Source organism: Triticum aestivum, chromosome 1A (genome assembly GCF_018294505.1).
Source record: "Triticum aestivum cultivar Chinese Spring chromosome 1A, IWGSC CS RefSeq v2.1, whole genome shotgun sequence".
Taxonomy (NCBI): Eukaryota; Viridiplantae; Streptophyta; class Magnoliopsida; order Poales; family Poaceae; genus Triticum; species Triticum aestivum.
In genome coordinates this window covers 387,509,004-387,530,823 of record NC_057794.1, presented here as the reverse complement: position 1 = coordinate 387,530,823, position 21,820 = coordinate 387,509,004, and the positions used below count along the sequence as shown (strand labels likewise).

At 43.5% G+C, this 21,820-nt stretch overlaps 1 protein-coding gene across 1 annotated transcript; it reads right to left on the bottom strand.

Moving 5' to 3' along the window:
- Positions 1–8,914: 8,914 nt before the first annotated feature.
- LOC123052328 (protein ARABIDILLO 1) lies at positions 8,915–21,391 on the bottom strand. Its single transcript, XM_044475468.1, has 12 exons — positions 19,609–21,391; positions 19,353–19,511; positions 19,185–19,265; positions 18,948–19,079; positions 17,819–17,946; positions 17,612–17,699; positions 17,118–17,212; positions 12,312–12,375; positions 11,835–12,010; positions 10,173–10,394; positions 9,983–10,067; positions 8,915–9,542 (listed from the first exon to the last, which is right to left on the bottom strand). Exons 1-12 carry the CDS (start codon positions 21,016–21,018, stop codon positions 9,366–9,368), a joined length of 2,817 nt encoding a protein of 938 aa, XP_044331403.1. The 5' UTR covers positions 21,019–21,391; the 3' UTR covers positions 8,915–9,365.
- Positions 21,392–21,820: the final 429 nt, after the last annotated feature.

Genomic DNA, 21,820 nt, shown 5'->3' with positions numbered 1-21,820 from the left:
ATTTGAAGGTTTAGAGTTTGGCACATACAAATTTACTTGGAACGGTAGGTAAATACCGCATATAGGAAGGTATGGTGGACTTATATGGAATAACTTTGGGGTTTATGGAAGTGGATGCACAAGCAGTATTCCCGCTTAGTACAAGTGAAGGCTAGAAAGAGACTGGGAAGCGACCAACTAGAGAGCGACAACAGTCATGAACATGCATTAAGATTAATCAACAATGAGTGCAAGCATGAGTAGGATATAGATCACCATGAACATAAATATCGTGGAGGCTATGTTGATTTTGTTTCAACTACATGCATGAACATGTGCCAAGTCAAGCCACTCAAATCGTTCAAAGGATGATACCACCCTATCATACCACATCACAACCATTTTAATAGCATGTTGGCACGCAGGGTAAACTATTATAAATTCCTATCAAATTAAGCATGGCATGGGCAACTATACTCTCAAGAAACTGATGGAGAACCATAGCACTATAATCTAGATAAGCAGGAGGCAACTCCATATCATTTCCATGTATGGGTACACCAAGATAATCAGCTACACGAGTTGCATAAATTCCACCAAACAAATCTCCACTTTTACCGTTAAGATGCAACCTTCGTGCAACAGTGGCCCTCAAGTTATATTGTTTATCACCTAATACCGCACTCTTAAGGACACTAAGATCTGGAACGCACATGTGACAAGCCTCATCTTTACCGTTAATGCATCTACCTATAAAGAGAGCAAAATAATGTATGGAAGGGAAATGAATGCTCCCTATGGTAGCTTGTGTGATTTCCCTAGATTCCCCCACAGTGATACTAGCAAGAAAGTCTTTATATTCAGATTTGCGAGGTTCACTAACATTGCCCCACTGCGGGAGTTTACAAGCAGTATTAAAATCTTCTAGGTCCATGGTATATGATTTATCATAAAGATCAAATAAAATAGTGTGAGAATTGTGCGAGGATGTAAATTTAAACCTCCTCACAAAGGAATCAGTTAGGTAGTGGTACTGTAGGCACTTATCTAACATGAAATAAGATCAGCATTACGCACATACGCGTCAAATTCATCCTTGATGCCTGCCTGGACCATAAACTCCTCTGACGTCCATTCACAAGGCCGCACTTGAGCTTCCCTCGGTGGTTCATCGTCCGGCTCACGTATCGCGAACCTTGGTCCTTGCTTCCTTGAGGAACCACCTTGGTACATTTTCCTATGCATTTTTCTTTCTCTGAAAAATTTCTGAAATTTTTAGTGACTCAAAATAAAAGTGAACCAAACACAACAAGATTGATAGCAACTACTCCCCCACAAGTTCCTAGAGGCTATATCATGCATTAAAACTACTTTTGACCATATAAATTTGACATGTAGGCTCAAGAAGAGGGTCACCTAGGCAGCAAAAATTTGCAATAAATAAAGCACTAGAACAAAACTAATTGGACCATTGGAGGAGTCACATACCGAAGAACAATCCCCCAAAGCATTTTTGTGAATGGAGCTTTGAGCAAAGAGATCAAAAATGGTAGCAAGATGAGCTAGAACACGGGTTTGAGCTACGGGATGATTTTTTCTGGAGGAAGACAAAGTGAGTGGGTGCTGGAATAAGTGGAGCGGGTCCACATGGGTCCCACGAGGCAGGGGGTGCGCCCCAGGGGGGTGGGCGCGCCTTGTACCCTCATGGCCAAATGGTGGGTCCCCCGGTGTGTTCTCAGTGCCAGAAATTCTTAAATATTCTACAAAAAATCATATTTCATTTTCAGGACATTTGGAGAACTTTTATCTTCGGGGTATTTTATTGTAAGGATAATTCAGAAAACACACAGAAAATACTATTTTTGCTTTATTTAATCTAAATATCATAAAGTAAAAGGAGGGTATAGAGAGTTGTGCTTTCTAACTTCATCAATCTCATGCTCATCAAAATAAATCCACTGACAAGGTTGATCAAGTCTTGTTAACAAACTCCTCCCGAATAATATGAAACCGGAGAATTTTCGAATAACACTAGGTTACCTCAACGGGGATATGCATGTCCCCAACAATAAGAATATCATATTTGTTCTTAACAGTGGGAAGAGGGAATTCAAAACCTCCAATAGTAATCGTTGAAATTTTTCCAATAGAATTGATACTGTGGACTTGAGGTTGTTTCCTCAGAAAATGTACCGTATGCTCATTACCATTAACATGAAAAGTGACATTGCCTTTGTTGCAATCAATAACAGCCCCTGCAGTATTCAAAAAGGGTCTACCAAGGATAATCAACATACTATCCTCCTCGGGAATATCAAGGATAACAAAGTCCATTAAAATAGTAACGTTTGCAGCCACAACAGGCACATCCTCACAGATACCGACAGGTATAGCAGTTGATTTATCAGTCATTTGCAAAGATATTTCAGTAGGTGTCAACTTATTCAAATCAAGTCTACGATATAAAGAGAGAGGCATAACACTAACACCGGCTCCAAGATCACATAAAGCAGTTTTAACATAGTTTCTTTTAATGGAGCATGGTATAGTTGGTACTCCGGGAACTCCTAGTTTCTTTGGTATTCCACCTTTAAAAGTATAATTGGCAAGCATGGTGGAAATTTTAGCTTATGGTATCTTTCTTTTATTTGTAACAATATCTTTCATATACTTAGCATAAGGATTCATTTTAAGCATATCAGTCAAACGCATACGCAAAAAGATAGGTCTAATCATTTCAGCAAAGCGCTCAAAATCCTCATCATCCTTTTTCTTGGATGGTTTAGGAGGAAAAGGCATGGGTTTCTGAACCCATGATTCTCTTTCTTTACTGTGCTTCCTAGCAACGAAGTCTCTCTTATCATAACGTTGATTCTTTGATTGTGGGTTATCAAGATCAACAGCAGGTTCAATCTCTACATCATTGTTATTGCTAGGTTGAGCATCAACATGAACATCATCATTATTACTAGGTTCATGTTCATTACCAGATTATGTTTCAGCATCAGAAATAGAAATATCATTGGGATTCTCAGGTGTGTCAACAACAGGTTCACTAGAAGCATGCAAAGTACTATATTTTTCTTTTTCTTCTTCTTAGAAGGACTAGGTGCATCAACATTAGTTCTCTGAGGATCTTGCTCAATTCTCTTAGGGTGGCCCTCAGGATACAAAGCTTCCTGAGTCATTTTACCTCCTCTAGTCATAACTCTAATAGCATTATCATTTTTCTTATTATTTAATTCATTAAGCAAATCATCTTGTGCTTTAAGCACTTGTTCTACTTGAGTGGTAACCATAGAAGCATGTTTACTAATAAGTTTAAGGTCACCTTTAACTCTAGACATATAATCACTCAAGTGTTCAACCATATAAGCATTATGTTTCAATTGTCTACCAACATAAGCATTCAAGTTTTCTTGTTTAACAATGAAATTATTAAACTCATCCAAGCATTGGCTAGCAGACTTATTACGAGGAATATCACCTTCATCAAATCTATAGAGAGAATTTACCTTTACTACCCGTGTCGGGTTATTAAGACTATGTATTTCTTCAATAGGTGGTAAATTCTTAACATCTTCAGCTTTAATACCCTTTTCTTTCATAGATTTCTTTGCCTCTTGCATATCTTCAGGACTGAGAAATAGAATACCCCTTTTCTTCAGAGTTGGCTTAGGAGTTGGTTCAGGAAGTGTCCAATCATTATCATTACTTAATATATTATTCAATAGCAATTCAGCTTGCTCAACAGTTCTTTCCCTGAAAACACAACCATCACAACTATCCAGGTGGTCTTTGGAAGCATCGGTTAGTCCATTATAAAAGATATCAAGTATTTCATTTTTCTTGAGAGGATGATCAGGCAAAACATTAAGTAATCGGAGAAGCCTCCCCCAAGCTTGTGGGAGACTCTCTTCTTCAATTTGCACAAAATTATATATTTCCCTTAAGGCAGCTTGTTTCTTATGAGCGGGGAAATATTTAGTAGAGAAGTAATAAATCATATCCTGGGGACTACGCACACAACCAGGAGTAAGAGAATTAAACCATGTTTTAGCATCACCCTTTAATGAGAACAGAAATAACTTAAGTATATAGTAATAACGAATTTTTTCCTCATGAGTGAATAGGGTGGCTATATCATTCAATTTAGTAAGATGTGCCACAATAGTTTCAGATTCATAGCCATAAAAAGGATAAGATTCAACCAAAGTAATTAACTCAGGATCGACAGAGAAATCATAATCCTTATCAGAAATACAGATAGGTGAAGTAGCAAAAGCAGGGTCATATTTCATTATAGCATTCAAAGACTTTTCTTTCAGCTTAGCTAACAGTTTATGTAAGATCATATCTATATTTGGAAGCAAAATGGTCTCTAGCAGTTTCTTCATCCATAACATAACCCTCAGGCACATCAGGCAATTCATATCTAGGGGGTGAATCTTCATCATCACTTTCATCAATATTATCTGTTTCAATAATTTCATTTTCTCTAACCCTGGCAAGTTGTTCATCAAGAAATTCACCTAATGGCACGGTATTATCAAGCATAGAAGTAGTTTCATCGCTCTGGCACCACTCCAATAGAGACTAGCTCTCCCCCCAAGGAAGAGTGAACTTCAGGATAAAATCATGTCCCCGACTCACTTGTATGATTGTGGGCTTGCTAATTAGATTGTTTCCTAGCATATTTGGCTTTAAGCTTGCTTGTCATGTAGGTTGCGTTCACTTAGTTGCATGTCTAGTGAACTCTATTTATTCACTTATCCCTAAAATTGGCATTAAAATTTGTAGTCTCCTATTCACCCCTCCTCTAGTCAACCGTATTAACCATTTCACCTGGGGTCTCGCGTGAACTTTTGTACGGCCAAGGTGCCTAGGGTCCTGGACCTCCAAGTGCCCGGGGAATTTGTCCCTTGGGTGCCCGGGATGGGGCATCTTTTCTTTGTATGGTCCGAGTATACTGACCCCTTTAGTTTGGGTACCCGGACTTGCGACTGTGCAAAGGCTATTTCTCCCATGGAGGGTATAACCCTCCCCCCTTCCACCTTTCAACCCTAATATTCTTTAAGCTTTTCCCCTCCATTGCTAAGACAGGAAAGGCTCATGATCTCCTTCCCCATCCATCCAAACTCTCTCATACTTTGTGCATAGGAGGAGAAACAACTGATCAACATTCCTACCAAATTGTATTGCATTCCTCGGGCTCTTTCATCTTCATCAACTTGTTACTCTTGGGTGTTTGGGCTCCCTAGACGGAAAAGGTCAACACGGAGCCACATTCCATCATGGTGAAGCTTTATGGTGGTGTTGGTATCCTCCAATTAAGTTGTGGAGATTGTCGTAATCTTGTTTGTAAAGGTCTAGGTTGCCACTTTCAAGGGCACCGTCAGTCAATTCACGACATCTTACATTGTGAAAGGGCGTGAGGAGAATAGAGTTGGTCCTTGGGATCCTTAGGGAGCATTCTGCCCTCATAACCCCTCCAACTGAGACGTACCTCCCCAAAGGAGGGAACTTCATAAACACACCCTTGTCTCCACTTATGGTAAAACTTCTTATCTTCACTTTTGTGCAAGTCTATATCTTGTTGTTGTGCTTTTCATAGAGGTTGTTCACCTAGTTCCATATATAGACAACATGTTTTATTGTCGAGCCTAAAATTTGGGAACATTTCTTTGATCGCCTATTCAACCCACCCTCCCTTCTAGTCGACCATAGCGATCCTTTCACCCCCTCCCCCTTGTCCAGGCCTACCAGAGACTTCGCAAAAGCCTTGGGGCCCTCCAGGACTCTCTCCCCTCCCTTGCCTCCTCCCACGTCGCGCCATTGCCCTCGCCGTCATAGGACTGTGCCCCCACTTCACCCTAAGGCCAATCCCTCCTCCGAGCCCCTCTAGCGTGCGAGTGAGCTTCCTCGGTCCCTTGATCCTCTGTAAAAACCAGTGGATGCCGAGTCCCCCTATCTCCTTGCTCGGACCATAGCTAGAGCATGGACACAACCATCCTCATCTAATCACATCACCCAACTATTTAAGCCTCTCCTCGAAGCCCCAGGCCACTCACACCTCTCCCTCCCAATTGGACCCTAGGGACTCGAGCCCTCAAGCTCTTTTGCCTCCTCTCTGGCGACATTGCCGCCACCACAGATTCAGACAATTCTGAGCACCTAGGCCTCCTCTCCATTTAGCCACGCTAGAAGACCTCCAGCACCTCCTATAATAGAGCACGAGTTCCATCCTTTCCTTTCCTATCCACGGTCATGGCTTCCGCTCCAACTTCACTGTCATCGTCGTCTGCCTTGCCTGGCGTCGTCGTTGCTCCCATCACTCCAGCGTTCCTGCGCTACATCGACCGACGTGGCATGGTCCCACGATCACGACCTGGTCATCGGCAGGTGCTCTCGTGTCGTGAGTCATCGGCAATGGTCGGAGGCCCGCGCTCCTCTCCTCGGTGCACTGTGCATCGAGAGGAAGAATTAGACAGTGGCGAATCAGTACAGCAGACCCCACCTGTAAGCGACTTAGTGGAGGGGTATGCCTCTCTTACGGTTGGGGCCCGTCCTTTTTAAGTGGAGGTCTATTTTGGTTGAATGTGCTTTCCCCTCTAGAAAGCATATTTCATTAGAAGGCGCTATAGATTGTCAAGGACCCAAGCGTAATTATTTAATTATAGAAAGGTCCTTCACAATAATTCATTCATATCTTTCATCCACATTTCAAAGCACATGTTCTGCACTCACCAAGCCTGTTCTGATGGAGCCACTTTCATTGAATGACCATTTTGCCCCTATCATCGATTAGCCCTTTCCGGAGCATCATTATCCCGCCAGAACTTTTCAACCAGGCCATCACACTTCTTCCCGATGACCTCCTCGGTCCGAAGGCAAGCAAATCATTTGATGTATACCCTGTTCACTATGTGTTATTCTTGCAAGTTGGTAGTTTAAAACTTGTTCTTGTTTATGCTCACATACCTTTGCTGGGATAAACTACTTACGTTGTTTACTTGGTTGCACGTTATGATATTGACATTAGAGCGCCAATGGCTCTTATGTAGAGATAATTTGGATCCAATTTGATATGATTTCATACTGTTGTATATTTCTCTATCAGGTGTATGACTAACATGGGCAGGTGAAATGCACTTGAGGTAACGGTAAAGAATGGGAAACTAATAATAACAACCTCCTCTACGGTCTAGATCGAGTCATGGTGTCACTGAGTTGAACTCCCTCGTGCGACCACATTTGTATTTATAGGAAGTCTCTAGCTCGATTTATGCTTATGAATTTTACGCGTATCACAAAAGAGGGATGGTTGGATAGTTAGTATCTCCTTGATCCCCAAATTGTCGTCCAACTATGAGAGTCGGAGCTAGTATGATTGCGTGTTAGAAAGTATTGCATACAGGGGTGGATGAGTTGTGCCACGAGGTGGTAGGGCCCCGGTTTCTCTCTCCCAAGGCTAGCATGTGGGTAGTCCATGGTGCGGTAAGAGTGTCATGCTATAGAAGGGATTTATTGGACTATTGTCCATAGTGTGGGTACAGTGCACATCCTCCGCAGAGCATAAAATCTATCCAGAGTAGCCGCATCCTTGGTATTGGGCATAGTTCGTACTAGGTCACACTGTTTGGTCTCGTCGAATTCGGAGCTATAAATGAAATATGAAACTTCTAAAAACTACCCGTGGAAAGATGTGGTCTGTCAGACTTATAGTGGAATGACCTTGACATCTGTGTATGTCAGGAGATTGAGGATAAGCCACTGGATGGCTATGAGAAAGATGGTCGGAGGACCACAGGGAAGTAAGAGATGGTCGTGCAGCGATCATGGTGATGACTTGGACACCATGTTGATTTGTGCTTTATCTTGATCATACTGTAGTTATTTCAATTATTTATCTTTATAGTTATTCATTGCCTGATAGTTACCATTGTTAAGATAATTGATATATGTTTGTAACAGCCCAAGACTGAAACCTGCATTATTTTTGTGATATGTTCTTACTTGTGATGTTTGTTTGTTTTATTTTTGCGTCATGCATCATGACCATCTTTGCTTCGGTGTTTGTATATTTATTTATTTTTGTTATGATCTAGTGTGAACCCCATCATCTTCTTTCATATTCATTTGCGTCCGGGAGCCAAGTCATATCTAAACCAAAACCATGATCAAGTGCTCTAACCCTTCGTTAGCTTCCTTCCTCTTTCTCTAATTATTGCAAGTGACATTTTCCTTTTCCAAAAAATGTTCAATATTTCCCTATAAATCCTAGTTCATGCCAAGACCACCTCCTCCTGTTTTAAGATCATTTGGAAGTGCTTTGGTTCAGCTAAGGATTTATTCAATCTTGAATTATTTTCAAACTTGTTTGAATTTGTAGTCTCTAAAAATTACCAGAGCATTTTTATTAAATATTGCGCTTTTCCAGGACTGTGGATATTTTGTTATCCATCCAAAAACCAAGCGTAGAAAATTTAGCTAATCTCGCCATTTCATGAGCTACCTGGTTAGCTTCCCTATTACAATGATCATAAATAATATGATTAAAATCTAAAGACATGAAATAACAATCGTCAAAAATTGCGCTAGCAACCAAAGAAGAATTTCCGTCTTTAAGAGCTTCGATGACCTCAATGTTGTCGGAATTGATATCAATTTTACTGCATCCAACTGTACAAGCAAGATTCATGCCAAACCGAACTGCGGTTGCCTCAGCTGTAAATGAATCAAAACATATATCAATTTTTTCGTATACTATGTACAAAGTTAGTACAAAATTAGATCATCTATTTTGAAACAGAGAGTGTAGGATCGTTTGTATAGATATTTGTTGGGTATGGGCCTAAATGTATAGACTGTTTGAGAGGTTAGTAAAAATAGATCTCTACTAAATTAACGGCTCGTTTAATTTGCACAAAGCACAGAAACACATCCACGGGACGTTCATATAACAAAGCAGTATGCATCTACAAAGTTTTACATGTATGCGACAGGTGGAACAGCCTAACAATGTCACCCGCTGCCACTCACCTTGTTAAATTAAATCAACAGATAACAAACACTCTTAACTTTCTATATACCATAAAAGTTCTCTACGTCCTGCCAATGCTAACACTTTTAAGTTACTTTTACACATCAGAAAAACAACAGGAAAATTGCACACTCAACAGCTGCTGACCATCGGTTGAACGTTCATACGGAGTACATCTCTTCTGACAGTTCTCCTCAAGGTGGAAGTTCCAAGGTCACGGCTTGCGTGGCAGCTTCAAATGCCAGCGACAACCTAACCGCGAGTTTGCATCCATTCTGGGGCCAAAGGTTAGAAGTTATGCCCTGTTGGAGAATTAGTCGCGCTTGTGCTCGCCATTGCGTTTTCAGGTTGAAGTCCCTGCCTGATGGTGTTCCAGATTCCTAAGGACAATTCTGGCGAACACTTTGGCCTCAATGGAAGCTGATGTTGCTGCCGCCGCTGCACGCAAGACCCGAGCCGCTCCAACATTTTGCAGAAGGTCCGCATGGTGTGTTGCATGTCGACCTCCCGGGATTGAGAACTGCATAGCATTTTGAAGAGTATCTCTCGTCAGATCATAGGAGAAACACTGTTACCAGAAAACTAAGATCGGTTTGCATCAGCCAAAACAGAAACAAAGATGTAGATGACTTTTTTAGACAGATAGAGATTAGGCCTGGTCCCTTTGAACGAACAGGAAACAATTTCAGTTCATCTTCCCTATTTACCAGTGAAAGGAGAAGCAAGTGATCAAGAATATAGACGAAGTAACCGGTTTTAAGCATGATCAAAATGGAAAATAGTTCTTGTAACTATGGGAGTAGGAACTAATTGCAAGATGGGACATCGTTAGACGCATGATGTCCAAAGGTAAACAAAAATTGGCCTGGTGCGCTGTCTCGCCCAGGTGTCCAATCACGGCAACTCCAATGGAAAAAATAAGGCAGGGACGACTAGCATTAGATGTTAAGGAAAACAAACCTGAAGAAGGGCAAATGCAGCACACGCACGAAGAACTGGCGTAGGATTCCGAAGCATGGCAATAAATCTACCTATCTCAGCACCACTGGAGGAAGTAAAGGTATTAGAACTATGTTCACCAAATGCATTCAAATTATGATGGAAGATTCAAATAAGATGAACGAAATAAACACGAAATGTAAAGCCAAACCTGCATCTCAGGTGTCCAGCTTCTTGTATGAACACTGCTTCGGCAACCTGAGATAGCGCTGCTGGTGCTGAGGAAGCTGCAGCCATAGAGAACACCTGTGGATCTGAAAACGTCAACACAAAGATCTCTATATGCTTCAAAGCCATTCTTCTAGCTCCCTCGACGTTAACACCTTTGGAACTGCCCTCAGATGATGTCCCAACAATGGCGGCCTCATCCATTCTGTCAGATCACATATTTCAGATTATGACATGAAATTTCCTTGATAAGATAATCTTGTGCATCAGCAATAAATACCAAATTTCTGCCAACCAGCTTACAGTATCCTCTCTCTGTAAAGAAATATAAGATCGTTTAGATCACTACAGAGTGAATCTAAACGATCTTATATTTCTTTAGAGGGAGTAATTACTTAAGGAATACATGCAGCAATTGAACATCCTAAAAGAGACTAGCGAACCATGGCAAACCGTGTCTAAGCTTCTATAGCTAGCTGACCTTCCAAGTAAAAATATATTCAGACCCGTATACAAATACTAACGCACAAAATTCTGAGTCCAAAAAGAAAAATATTTATCTCGTACAGCCTAAGGCAACAGTACTTTATGCCAACAATATGTTGATCTACAATAAACTAATAAACAGAAATGACAATTGTGTTTAATTTCTCATAACTTCATTCTACATCATGGAATACGAAGATGCAGTGCTTCTGTTTCACTTGCACTGTCAAACAATGATGCACATAAGGCTTAATAAGTCACCTAGACTAACTATGACAACGAACAATGCAGTAAGCAACTATGACAACGAACAATGCAGTAAGCCAATAACCTAGGCAGCATGACCCTGGAAACCAAGCGATACTCGTGATAACCATAATACAGTACCACACAACTGCACACAATACATAAGATCATTTCTGATTTATTAATCAGAAAACTTAAGAACAATTAACACTGACCCACTGTGCTCTCTAGATGTTAACAATGAAATTATAGAAACTACAAAACTGGCTTATTGATGACAAATATTCCGCTGGCATGGGCAACATAATTGAAATCTCCAACTACTCCCTCTGTTCCTAAATATAAGTCTTTTTAGAGATTTTAATATGGTCTACATACGAATGTATATAGACGTAGTTTAGAGTGTAGATTCACTCATTTTGTTCCGTATGTAGTCCATGTTGGAATCTCTAAAAAGACTTATATTTAGGAACGGAAGGAGTACTTCAAAACCACTTATATACTCTCTCAGTTTCACAATATAAGGCTTACTACGATTCATTAAGACAAGGGTTTGGGACATAAAATGTTGGTCAAACCCTTATCTGAACAAATCATAATACACCTACTAGTATGAAATGGAGGTGGTACAAAATTTGTATGTAACCCAGAAGCTGCTATCAAAGTTATTGGAATAACTGATTTTCATCAAAGCCAGGAAGCATGGTGTCAACTGTTTAGTTCACTCTACGAGAAGTACATCATGATCAATTAGATGAACCGAATTTTGAAGCTAACGCTACATGATAAAATCAATAATATAGCAGGATTGCATATTGTTAACTTGCTTGCAATCTTTGTGTAACTCTAAACGTAAGGCCAGATATTAATATCGAAAAACAAACAAGAATGGTCAGTTTCACAAAAAGTGTACCTTCCATCAAACATATAGGCAAGGGCTAGCGCAGACATGAACCGAGCCATCTTTGACCCTGATGATGAGCAAAGGTGCACAAGTATAGGCACCCCACCTTCTTCAACTATACGGTGAGCATTGCTGGAATAGAAAGCAAGATTCCACAATGCCCCTGCAGCTGTCTCATGAACATCCTGCAGCAATAGTGAGTCATCAGGTCCGGAGTAAATAACAATATGTAGCAACTGTAGACATGAACTACATAATCACCTAGGCAATAGAGTAGGGGTAAAAGTCAACAGGAAATCAAGGGCCCTCATAAAGAAAATGTCTAATTTATTTGAAACCAAACTGTTAACGAGCAGATAATCTACAGATGTGTTACCTACTGCCAAACAGAAGGGCATAGATCAGGTCATGAGGAAGAAAACAATTGAAGCTCTTTAGTAACTGTACGCATCCAGGCATGAAATCTTAAGTATAAGGGAAACTTACTTCAACCTCTGACTGTGCCATTGTGAGCAATGGTGCAACGCCACCCTCCTGTCCAATTGCGATGCTGACAATCGTAATGCAAAAGTTATGACCAACTATGTCGAATGATGAATGAATAGCTAAAAGCTGATGTAAGAAAAGTCTTATAAAGTTAGAAGTCAAACCCCTCCGTTATGGCACAAAAAACATCAAAGATTAACAGAAGAAAGAGATAAGATGCAGATTCCTGAAAACACTTTTTTTGTTTTATTTATACAAATACTAGAAAATAATTATTTCCTTTTCTTCTTACTGCAACAAGTCTAATATTAGACCGATTAAGAAACAAGACTGGGCCACCGAACAAGGCATGATGATCTGTGAAAAGATTACTTTCGGAACAAATACGAGCGTGCAGAAAGTCCAGTATTGATGGCCATGTATGGCCATGCAGTGTATACAATGGGCCCACGCACAGGGCCCCTGTTTGACATCTGGTGGGTGTACGGTTGGCCCAGGATACATGCTAACGGATGGACCATGGTACTCCCTCCAATCCATATTAACTGACGCACACTTAGTACAACTTTAGTACGAAGTTGTACTAAGTATGCGTCAATTAATATGGATCGGAGGGAGTACATGATATTTATTTCGGCCCATGCTCGAGATTTGTCAGCGCTGCTTCCAGATGGGGCTAGAGGGTGGAATAATAACACTGCAACGGGGCCACCTGATTCATATGGTTCGCTAAAAAAACCTGATTCATACGGTGGAAGAAGAAGGCCACTCACCGTGCCAGTCGAGCTAAAGACGGTCGTGAGGGTGGGCAAGTAGCCGAGGAAGATGGAGTTCCTGTTGGATCAGATCATCGTCCCCTGGCCTCTCTGCCTTTGATTTGTAGCATATCGAGAGTGTTCTGTTTGGTACTACTCAAGCTGAAATCTTAGGTGGAGACAAGGTGACGTGGGAGTGTTCTGTTTGATTTGTAGGATTTCCAGAGTATTCTGTTTTGTACTACTCAAGCTGTAATCTTAAGTGGAGACAAGGTGACGTGGGAGCCACACATGGATCTGGTCAATGGAGACGAGGTCAAGCACCGTGCGGTGCTGGCGGACGAGCAGGCCGTTGGCCATGATATGCACAGGTGACAAGATCTGTGAGCAAGGCAGGAGACTGGAGCAGCGGGCCGACAAGAGCGTACTAACTTCTGAGTTCAAGGCTCAGATCTGTGAATACGGAAGATGAACCAAGAAGCCCCAGGAGTGGACCAAAAGGTTAGCATCAAGGCCGTAAATTCCTCGTTTGCATGATTGCCAACCCGGTATTCTAGACAAGGATGGTGTGAACGATAAGTTCGAAGATGTTCAAAATTTTCCCTTTTTTCCCACGGCTGCATCATGATGAGGGTTAATCTTCTGACCGAATGCCATGCAAGCAAGATTTATATGTGTGCAATGTTTTGAGCAGTTTGGTCAAGATCCTTTACCAAGCAGGAGCCTACCATGCGGAAGAGATGGAGAAGAACAGACTGTAAATATCAAAGTACACTCAAGCCGAACAAAGGGAGAGATGGAGCAGGCTAGTTTATGAATTGTTAGGTTCCAAATTTGGCATACAGGTGGCAGGATGTTTTTAAATTTCATGTTAAATACAATACAACATTTGAACTAGAGGGATCACTATGCACTGCATGAAGAGCTGCACAAGACTCTCCCTGCATACAGATGGCTCATGAACATAAAGGTATGAGAAGTTTCTCCAAGTGATACTCAAAAATGTTTTTTTGTATGACATATGGTGTTGATGTTTGTTTGTTTCATCCCGTTCTAAAGAAATGCATTTGTTTCCAAATCAGCTATTTTTTTCGATCTATCCAAAAAGAAGTCACAGATTCTGGACAGATTCAAATTTAACAATTTAACAGGTACAGGACGGGTCTTCTTTTAGGGTGTGTTTGGTTTCGGTCACCAAGTGGAATGGAATGGGTCCGACCTGTACCTGGGCCTCATTCCTGTGTTTGGTAGACAAATGGAACTGGAAACCACTAGTTCCCACCAAGCGAATATTCGGCCAAGATCCAGAACTCACTCGTACTTCCAAATCAGAGGTATCACGTGGAACAGGACGCATCTCACTTCCTCGCCGATTCACTCACCTCCCTCCCAACTCCAAACCCTATTCCCATCAGCACTGCCACTCCCTCGTCTCTCTTGCCTCTCGATCAATCGGCGCCAGCCTCTCCCTCATGAACGGCACCACCTCTCCCTCGTCTCTTCCTCATGGCGTGGTAGACCAAGAGGAGAAGGGGTGGCGGGCTAGCAGTAGGCGCTTTGGGCAAGCAGCGGTAAGGCAGGCGAGCGGCTGCGGCGGCTACTACGGCGGGATACGGCAGCTGCTCCTATTGAAGGACGCCGAGCTGGGCTGAGATGTGCACACAATTAGGTCATAATCGGCAAGGGGATCGAGAAGACCAGCGGCAAGTGGTAGCAACATGGATGGGAGCAGCGAGCTCCTGTTGAAGGAAGCCAAGCTTGGCTGGGACATGCACATGACAGGGTCACGATGGAGCACGGGGAAACCCTCTCGATTTTCTTGATCTTTGTCTATTTTAGTTTGTGTTTCTGAATCCAAATAATAAGGTGTTAAACAGAATTAAGAATGTTGAATGAGCAGTTTTTGAATTCCTTTCAGATTTTGTTTGGATGGTTACTACAACAATTCCTATGGATCAGCTTATAAGATTTGTAGATGCTTGTGTGTTATGATCCTTTTCCCGTCAGTACGCTTACACTGACATAAATGTGTAGTTGTGGAGTTGAGTAGTTGTTACTGAGATGGCCAACCATTCATACTTGGATTTATTTTTCTTGTTTTAGGTGCTCATGACTTGTTCAGCCATGTTTCTTGAGCAACTAATAATCCCAAGGTTATTTGGCAGTTCTAACAGTGTAACAAATGTATCTTAAGAACTTTAAAACCTTCTGGCTGAATCAAATTCATCTCGTTTCATCTCTCTAGCCAAATGCAAGAACGGAACCATTCCATTCCACTTGGTGACTGAAACCAAACACAGGAACGGAACCGATCCATTCTACTGGAATGGAACCATTCCATTCCATTCCATTTGGTTCCTCAAGGGTGTGTTCAGTTGCTGTCACCGGATGGAATGGCATGGATCCGTCCCGTCCCGAGAGCCTATTCCCACGTTTAGTTAGCAGATCGAATCAGAACCCACCGGTCCCAGAAAAGAGCATATTCGCTCTATATGCGGAACCGAGGCATACCTCCGATTCGAGCGGACGACGGGGAACGGGCTTCGTTCGGTCGTTCCCCTCGCACGAACCCAAGCCCTATCCTCTCCCGACTGCCTTCTCAGCGCCGCCACCCTCCCGCATCTCTCCCTCCCTCTCGATCTGCCACCCTCCCGCACCTCTCTCAGCCCCGCCCCTCCCGCACCTCTCCAGCGCCGGCTTCCCTCTCCTCCCCGTCATCTCTCGTCTGCGATGGCGCACATCAGGGGCTTGGCAGCGACCTAGAAGGCAGTGGCAGCGGCGACCTAGCAGGCGGCGGCGCGGCGGCAACCTAGCAGGCGGCAGTGGCGACCTAGCAGGCAGCGGCGGCGACCTAGCAGGGCGGCTAGCAAGTAGCAGCGAAGGCAAGGTACAGTTCCATTCCCTTCTCTGTATATACATGCTGATGCTTACATTGGATTGATGAACGGATCTATGTTTCTGTGTGTGCAATGTTCTTCCTCAATTTCTTCCATATATTGTTGTCTAGATCCATGGTTAGAAGTAATTGGTAGGCATATTTTTTATAGCATGTATCATTGTAGATGGTCAAGATGAGCAAAAGAAAAAGGATGGCTAGGGGAGCACCTTGTAGATGTATCATTGTAGATGGTCAAGATGAGCAAAAGAAAAAGGATGGCTAGGGGAGCACTTTGCTTTGATTATTTGTATGTGACAGACATGTACTGGCTGACTGCTTTTGGATGTGCCAAATGAACTTGCTACCTTATGATATTGTTGCTGAAAATTGTGTTTTATGTCTATATATATTATTATGTTGTTTTTCTTGAAAATTCAAATGAAATGCTGCCGAATTTTGAATTTCTGTTATTCCATTTTTCATTCCATTCTTCCGAACCAAACACTGGAATGGAACCAACCCATTCTACTATTTTGCACCTACCAAACACAGGAATGGAACCGACCCGTTCCTCTGGAATGGAACCATTCCATTCCGTGACAGTTGGTTCCTCAACCAAACACACCCCAACCAAACACACCCTAAAGTATTGACTAGACTTCCTTTTCTTGATTGACACTACAGCCATTTATCACTTCCATCAGTACATTGGAATTTCCATTAAGATTTATTTCCGATCAACATGTCCATCTCATATGCAACTATCACAAACGCACTCCTAAAAATAGAGGAAGTTGGTATGTGGTGCAAGTTTAGTGAATAAAGGTAGGCAGACTCTTTGATGGTAAGAAGTTATCTGCAAGGATCATTATGTCTTAAATAGCAGACACCATGGAATAACTGGCAGTAAGTAGTAAGACCTTTCAGTGAACTTCGAAAATTTGCCGAATATATAAACTCGAGCAGAAAAATGCATAAGCAGCAGTGTTGCGAGAACTTCCACAGATCACTAGTGAGAGTATCGTAACAACTAGATACTCCCTCCGTCCGGAAATACTTGTCCTAGAAATGGATAAAATGGATGTATCGATAACTAAAATAAGTCTAGATACAACCATTCCTAAGACAAGTATTTCCGGACGGAGGGAGTAGTATACTAGTATAGTAAGTTACCTGTTCGATTCTGAGACAGATAGTCCCCATAATGCGCCAGCAGCTCTCTCCTGAAGGCCTTCCGAAGCATTCAGACATTGTTGTGCAAGTGAAACCTACAATACGAATGCCATATACGTGAAAAAGACAGCTCCCCTATTAAGTAGGCTTAAGAAAAGACGGGTGACACAGTAATTCCCAAAGAAACATTTTCGAGTCCTGGCTAGCAGCATAATAAATGATTCCTCAGAGGAAGTTACACGCTTGCTAGTTAAATGTCTGCCCCTAAATACTAAGAGTTCATGACACACAGTTCTAACTAAATTGCTCCACAATAACTTCAGCCTTCTTTGAATGAAAACTATTATACTTGAACTTTTGTATTTCCCACTAATCCATTGAGCACAAACCTATTCAGAGAGATCATGTAAATTTAGATGGAGAACCTAACAGGTAATATTGGTCAAAGAATGCAAAGCGTAAGACAGTTTGGTTGATAAGATAAAAGGTATTACCAATGCTTCAACACCCCCCGCAGCAGCAATAGCTTCACGATTCCTGTCATCAAATGATAGGTTCCACAAAGCACCAGCAGCCTCTTGCCTGATTGAATTTTAAATAAAAAGCACAATATTACCTCAGATCTATGTGGTATACATTAAGGAAAGCTAATATTACAACTTTAAACCATAAAAGTGAAAGCATGTCAATTAGAACTATACCTTACACCCTCGTTTTGAGAACATGTTAGTTGCACTAATGCCTCAAGAGCCCCTGCTTCCTGACCTACAGCTGCATTATTGTTGTTGTTATCTCCATGTGCAGCTAAGTTGGCTAGAGCCCTTGCCGCCTATACATAACAAACATAGCATTAGCAAATAACAAAACAGGGGTGAACATAAAGAGGACAAAATATGTATACAAGGCATTTACTTCTAGAGCTTAAGATGAAGCGGAGAACTGCTACTATTTTATAAACAGATATTTTGAGTAGCTCTAAAGCAAAATGCCTTAGCGAAATGTAGGTGAAGAGAGGAGCCTTGGTGCAGCGGTAAAGCTGTTGCCTTGTGACCATGAGGTCACGGGTTCAAGTCCTGGAAACAGCCTCTTGCAGAAATGTAGGGAAAAGCTGCGTACTATAGACCCAAAGTGGCCGGACCCTTCCCCTGACCCTGCGCAAGCGGGAGCTATGTGCACCGGGCTGCTCTCTAAAGCAAAATGGTTTCGAGCAGGTTTAAAAGATTTAAAATGTTATATTAAAGTGTGTTTTCTACTTACACCTAAATGGTATGAAGCTAGTCGGCATATCAGACATGGTTTCTCTTTTTGTTTTTTTTGAGGGAATATCAGACACGGGTTCAGTACCACAGGTTACAGACTTCTGTTTCTTGATGGGAACACGAGTTGTAAAATTTGCATGGGACGTGTCATAAGAGTGCTCTTGGACAAGCACGATAAAATTGTAGCTATCCATGCAAGAAATGTTTGCATTGGTACCTGGAAGATGCACTATAAATGATCGAAATGGTGCATATATTGCAGGGCAGAAGTTCAATAGGCAAGAAATAAGCTGCAGATGGTATGTAAAAGTATGGAGCATTGAAGATGAAAACTTGTACTCCCTCCGTAAAGTAATATAAGAGCGTTTAGATCACTACTTTAGTGATATGAACTTATATTTCTTTACAGAGGGAGAATGTTCTTTACTCATGTTTTTCCTACATCGTAAAATGTGTCTGTTCTGCGGAATGTGTAGTATTGGTTGACAATTTAGGAGATATAGCATAAAATTTTACTGGTTTATACGTATAGAACAAAACTGGACAAGCATGAAGACACAATGCAGCTTACCTGTTCTAGGACGCCCTCAAGTTTACATGATCGAGCAAGTGTAACCAAAGCATGGACACCACCAGCCTTTGCAACTTCCAAGCTGCACTTGTCATCAGCAGCTAGGTTTGCAAGCGCACCAGCAGCACGTTCCTAATAGAAAAAAGGGGTAGAGCAAAGTCACAAAAAGGATGGTTGGGAGCATATCAGCAGGTATAGTTGGAAGTTGCTGAAAATGTGAAGTTAAAAGTTCCATACAAGAACTCCATCAGTCCCAGCAGGCCAACGAAATATAAGATCAACCAAAGCCTTTATACCACCAGCTGCCGCAATAGCCGCCTGAAAATGAGAAACCAATCAATTATTAGCACGAGTGATACGGACATCAAAGCAAGCAATAAGAATCAGCATTTAGACAATAACAACCTTGTGCTCCTCACCCACGGAGAGGTTCCAAAGGCCACCAGCAGCTTCTTCAGCAACAAGTCGATTCGTCGACTTAGCCAAATTAGTGAAAATGGCGATACCTCCTTCATCTGCAACCACCTTTGCAACCTTCGCATTCACCGATAGGTTGGCAATAGCCTGAACAGAGACATAACCAATGGGACTAAATGATATACCAGAATAGTATAGAAAACAAATACTGAGAACCCATGAGTTCGGCCAAATAATTTATTACCTTTGCTGCTTCAGACTGAGCACTCACCCTTGAGCACCTTGCAAGGTCCAGCAGAAGCGGAATGCCTCCATCCCGCATTACCGCCTCCGACCTTGCAGCATCCACATTCGCAGTTTCATCGTCAATAACCACAAATGTAGCAATTGTTGTAGCTGCACGCTCCTGCACATCCTCCTGTGAGCTCTTCACCAGGCTCAGCAGCATTGATGTGCCCTGCTGCAACCAGAAGTCATCCATGCCATATGGATTGCACTCCGCAATCCGAAGAAGCGACTGTGATAGGATCCACTCGAGCCAGTTCATCATGACACCAAGTATTTTCCTTTTGTTCCTCCAATTACACTCATTGAACACGCCGTGCTCCTCCACAGCCTCGGCAGGAAACAGTGAAGCGAGTGATTTAAAAATGGGGCATGTAATGGTAAGCACAAGCTTGCCCTTGGAGTTGCTAAATGCAGTGGGACTGTGTGCTTGTTCCTCTTCGACAAATTTGCAGTTAAGAGCACATATAAGCTCGAGGGTTTTGGAGTGGGAGATTAGACGAGCGACAGCATTTGGAGAGACATCAGTGCGGGAGACGTCGACGGCGACTAGCAAGGGAAGCTGGGCCCATGAGGCGGATGCTGTAGCCCATTTCACGTTGTAGCATCCTGCTATGGAGAGGAATCGGAGGGAGTGGATGTCACCAAGGGCAGCCTCATCTACAGTGCCGCAGTCGAGCAAGGCAACGTCCTCAAGGAGGGGGCAGTAGCGCGCCAGCGCTCCTATGGCATCAGAGTCAGCTTCACGGAGACCCGAGAGGTGGAGGCGACGGAGGCGGGAGCAGCAAAGAGCGACATGGCGGAGGGCGTCGCTGGAGATGCGCTCAAGGGGGTCTGGACCGATCTGGAGACTCTCCAGCGCCTCGTGTCGAGCGGCCAGGACTGCAAGAGTGGCGTCAGTGAGTCCCCTGCAGCCTTCGGCCACCACCTCTCGGAGGTCGCGGGCGCCGAGGGCGGAGGCCACCGCCACAGCCGCCTCATGACCCCGCAGCCGCAGCCGCTGCAGGCCCCCGCACCGCGAGGCCAGCGACGAGGCGACCTCAGCGTCGCAACGGTGCGCGCGGAGGTCGAGCGTGCTCCACAGGCACGGCGACGACCCGAGCCCCCTCCAGGTCTGGCAGGTCGCCACCAAGCTGGCGCGGTCGCGGTAGCTCAGCCGGCCAAACAGCTGCAGCACGGTGTCATCCGGAAGCAGCGTCCAGTCCACGGCCTCGCCGGCCACCGCCTCGCCGCCCCCATCCCCATCCCCCGCCGGCACCCAGTCCCGCGGCGGCGATGAGCCGGCCTCCACCGCCCGCCCCTCCTCCACAACCTCCTTCCCCTTCCCCTTGTCCCTGCACGTGCGCCGCCTCACCCGCCGGGTCGTCATCTCGCCGGCGCGCGCGCACCCGCCGGAACCCTAGCTTCCGCCCGCCTCACCCGCACGCCACGACACGCCCGGCACCCAAATCCGGCCCCGAATCAGCAATCGGCAGGCCTCCCGGCGCGAGATCGAGCTTCGGCGCGCGTATCAGGCCAACCGGACCAGCTCAGGGATCCGAGTAGAAGTAACAGGTCCGTTCGGCGAGCGGAGCAGGGGGGGGAGGGGAGCTGGCGGCAGCTCCGATTCGCGACCGGATCGTCGTCGGGAGGTGGGTGGATCCAAAGTCGGCTCGGACGGGGTGGTTCCCTCCCCTTTCCTCCCTCCTCCCCCCGCCCGCCTCTGTATGTATGTCTCCTGCCGTGCGGTGACAGGGAAGGAAAAGGGGAGTGGAGGAGGATGCCGGGGCCGTATATATATCGTACGCGGATACGCGCGTGCGTAGCTGCGTAGGCGTATTTTGGGCCTCCGGATACACACACCTATTCGGATAGAAAAAACGTTCGGGTAGATATGCACGCCTGTTTGAAAAAGAAAAAGAAAAAGAAAATACCCGCCACCGCCACACGGCCGCGCCATCACCACGCCATGGTGGAGTACAGAGCGCTGGCACGACCATAGGTGTATCTCTACTAGAGTACTCCCTCTCTAAATTTAAATTACAGTTTGGATAAAGCACAATATAGATGTGTGCTAAGTATTGCACATCTAAATCCTATATCATTGATTTTACATAAAATTCGTGTAAACATCTTTTTTTCTTTTTTTGGTAGTTACATTTAGATGTGCAATTACTAAGACACATCTTTCT